The following is a 4061-nucleotide window of genomic DNA, read 5'->3' on the forward strand; positions in this document are numbered from 1 at the left end:
TAGTCATTATTTTTAAGTTTATGAGGAGACATCTATAAATGTTTTTTTGTTCTAATATTTTTAAGGTGGTGATGATTGTCAACTATTTATTTATGATAGAAGAAGTGACAAAGTTGGAAAAAATGATAAAGTCCATACTGCTGGCATAACAAGTATGCAAATGAATTTGAAAAAGGAGCATTCTCTTGTTTCTGGAAGGTTTGTTTATTAATTATATGTGCTTGTATATGACTGTTAAAGAAATTTATTTATAATATTATTGTATGTTATGTAATTTCAACTAGCTGTGGAAACACCCAGATCTTTTCAGATTTTGGTTTGGCTTCTGTCTGTTTCTAAGCCTTCTCAGACCTTGACCTAGGAGCAGGTCTTCTTTTTTCAAGGTTTATAATTATTGACTTTTTTTTTTAACAATTAAGATAGCAATATCGGTGCCATGCAATGATCAAGTGGACTTGTCATTTCCTTCCCAAACTTCATACAATTTATAGACTCTTAATCTCAGGGCGGGTTTCTAGGCAGTCAGAACAGCAGGAACATCAGGACGAAAACTACACCAACAGCTTTGAAGATAAGCTTGATAGATTAATAAAGAAGCTGGAGAGCTGGCAAGATGTCCCATCACTCAGGAGGCCACTAAGGTGCTACAATTGGGACGAACCTAGCCATTTCAAGAAGGATTGTAACGTTACGCCACAGTGGGTCGATCCGATACCAAAGAATCAGGTAAACTCACAGTCGCCAGTTTCCAGGGACAAAATCTGGCTCCATCATCTTTTGCCCCATAGATCTAGTTGAAGATTTCATAACTTCAATGTGGAGAAAACAGCCTGATTATTGAAGATAAAGTTTCAGGAACATCCTGCCAAATGGTTGTTGATACTGGTGCCAGTCATACGATTATTAGAGCTGACCTTGCACCGAATTTTAGAGTAGAAACGCCAAATAAAGAGTATTTTCTCTCCACAGCTAATGGCGAGGTTATGAACGTTTCTGGAGAAGCAATAGTAGATATTGAAGTCGTAAGCTCCTAATCCGTTCAGAAAGTGTTTGTGGCGGATATTACAGATCCTGTGATTCTGGGTATGAATTTTATGGATGCCCACAAAGTTGTACTGGACCTCAGCCAACACATTATGTTGATGGAGAATGAGGAGTTAGTTATGAAATGGAATGTAGAGGGTTTGGGTGTTATAAGAAGAGGATTTTTGGCTGAAGATCTATTACTTCTGGCAACGATCGAAACCACAATTGCTATTGAGTTAGAAGGTGAGGTAAAGAGCTGTGTAATAGGAATAGTATGTATATTCTCCAGCTTTTGAGAATGATTATGGCATTTTGATAGGGCGGACACTTTTCTTGACTACGACAAAGAAAATACCGGCTAGACTGTTGAACACGGTAGGGTTTGACCGAAAATTAAAGAAGGGGACTGTGAAGAAGTTCAGAACAACAACCACGATCAACTAAATGCTCAATGGCCGCAGGGCTAGGAAAAGTTTGTTGATGAAACTATGGAACCATTATCAAAGGAACAGAGAAAAGAAGCGAAGGTGCTAAATAAATTCCAAATGGTCTTTTCGTGCTCAGACAATGATGTGGGGTGGATGAATATGATATAGCATAAAATTAATACTGGCGGCCTTCAGCCGATCAAGCAGCCACCTTGGAGGGTTCCTCTCGCAAAACAACTGGAGGTCGATAGACTGCTGAAAGAAATGGAAACTCAGGGAGTAATCGAAGCTTCCAGTAGCCTCTGGGCGTCTCCAGTTGTTTTGGTAAAGAAAAAGGATGGCTTCACCAGATTCTGCGTCAGCTACAGGAAGCTCGATGAGATCATGAAGAAGGACAGCTATTCCTTCCCCCGAAAAGATGACACTCCTGGTCTCTTTCATCGAATCAAAGTGGTTGGATTTGAAAAGTGAGTATTGATAAGTGGATCTGCACTGAGAAGACAGCTTTTTCGACAGCAACAGGTTTGTGGCAATTCAACGTCATGCAATTTGGACTCAGCAATGCACCTGCTACATTCGAGCGTCTAATGGAAACCGTTTTACAGGGACTACATTGGAAAGGATGCTTGATTTATCTGGATGATCTCATAATCTTCAGCAAGACATTCGAGGAACACGTCAAACATCTGGAGGAAATATTGCAGAAGCTGCCCAATGCTAATTTTAAGCTTAGCCTTAAGAAATGTCACCTGTTCAAAAAGAAAGTTCAGTCCCTTGGACACATTACCTCAGAGGGAATTCTAGCAGATCCAGAGAAAACCAAAGCCGTGAGGACGTGGCCGAACCCAAAAGACAAACATGAAGTCAGAAGCATCATAGGGCTCTGCACTTACTATAGGAGGTTCGTCTACATGGCCCGCCTACATGGATTCGCTGACATGGCCCTACCGCTTCATCAACTGACTGAGAAGGAACAACATTTTGAGTGGAGTGACAAGTGTCAAGAAGCCTTTGATCAACTGAAAGAAGCTTTGTGTTCTGCTCCCATTTTAGCATTTCCAGAACCAGGCTGCCAGTTCATTGTGGACTCTAGCTATGTGGGAATTAGAGGGGTATTGTCGCAGATCCAAGGAGGAGTGGAAAAAGTCATCAAATATTTTTCAAAGGCACTCTAAACCGGAAAAGAACTTAACAAGGAGAGAGCTCTTGGCAATCATTGAGATTCAAGAACACTTCAAAGTACCTGTTTGGACAACCTTTCCTTCTCCGAACTGATCATGCTTCGTTGACGTGGCTGTTGAATTTTAAAAACCCTGAAGGACAGGTGGCCTAATGGATCGAAAGACTACAGGAGTATCTATTCAGTATCGAACATCACAAAGGTCAATTGCACATCATTGCCGATGCTCTTTCAAGAAGACCCTGTAGAATGGACTGTAAACACTGCAGTAGAGCCAAAGGGAAAGAGTTGGTACAATGCATGAAGACTGTCATCCAGCCTGCAGACAAATGGATATCTTCTGAAATTAGGGAAGACCAGCTTCAGGACGAGGATATTGGACCGATTCTGAGGTTCAAGGAAGGAGGATGCCGCCTAGAGTGGAAAGATATTTTGGGGAAAAAACAAGCTTTTAAGTGTTATTGGGTTCAGTGGGATTCTCTGGTCATAGAAAAAGGGTTGTTGATGCGAACTTAGGGGAGTGCAAATGGAAAAGAGAAGAGAATTTATATACCAGCATCAAGGAGGCAAGAGGTATTTGATGAGATTCACGGTAGCGCTTCAGGATGTCATTTTGGAGTACGGAAAACGTCAGAGAAGCTGCGGTGGAGGTTCTATTGGTAGGCTACCACCAAGATCTAGCCGATGTGTGTCGGAAATGTGCAAAGTATGCAGCCAGCAAAGGACCTGGGATTATGGCTCGGTGACCCATGATGCAGTATAAAGTAGGTGCCCCTTTCAGGAGGCACTTCAAGCGATCGACATAACGGGATCCTTCCCACTGTCTAAGAGGGGAAACCGATATATACTGGTTGCCGAAGCCCATGGAGAACATGTTCAGTAGGTTTTCCTTAGAGTTACATTCAGGCCAGGGACACAACTTTAAATCTCAAGTCTTCAAGGTCTGTGACCTACTGGGGATTAGAAAGATAAGGATGACACCACTACATCCCCAGTCGGATGGTATGGTCGAGAGATTTAATAGAACATTGGTGAATCATCTACTGATACTTGCCAATGAACAACAGAATAACTGGGATGAAGAGTTACCGTTGATTCTGACAGCATACCGATCTGCAGTCCATAAAATGACTGGTCAGACCCTTGTTAGTGTTATGTTCAGAAGAGAAATTCGTCTACCCAATCTATAAGATGGGGGCAGTGCAACGAGATTATCTCCTTGGGGAGAGAAAAGATAGATAACCGATCGATTTGATCGGTCCATTCGTGAAGGATGTTTCTCTAGAGAGGAGTGTAAAACGGTAAACTGTGGACTTAATGTGCATACTTTTGGTCACTTTTGTACTACAAAAAAAATCTTTTTCTTTGCATTTGGTTCATTGTGATTTTTCCTCTTGGCCCGGGTATCACGCAACAATACGTATATA

The 4061-nt window shown here is 41.6% G+C and overlaps 1 protein-coding gene across 4 annotated transcripts in view; it reads left to right on the forward strand.

Annotated features, from left to right (window-relative positions):
- LOC106688644 (diphthine methyltransferase) overlaps positions 1–4061 on the forward strand; it is a 25303-nt gene that overhangs the window by 11208 nt on the left and 10034 nt on the right. For all 4 annotated transcript variants that reach the window (XM_014433212.3, XM_014433210.3, XM_014433211.2 and 1 more), the window contains exon 4: positions 66–198. In XM_014433212.3, coding sequence (XP_014288698.1) covers positions 66–198 — 133 coding nt within the window. The remainder of the gene's footprint in view (positions 1–65; positions 199–4061) is intronic.

Source organism: Halyomorpha halys, unplaced genomic scaffold (genome assembly GCF_000696795.3).
Source record: "Halyomorpha halys isolate HHAL.00 unplaced genomic scaffold, Hhal_1.1 Scaffold1169.1, whole genome shotgun sequence".
Lineage (NCBI taxonomy): Eukaryota > Metazoa > Arthropoda > Insecta > Hemiptera > Pentatomidae > Halyomorpha > Halyomorpha halys.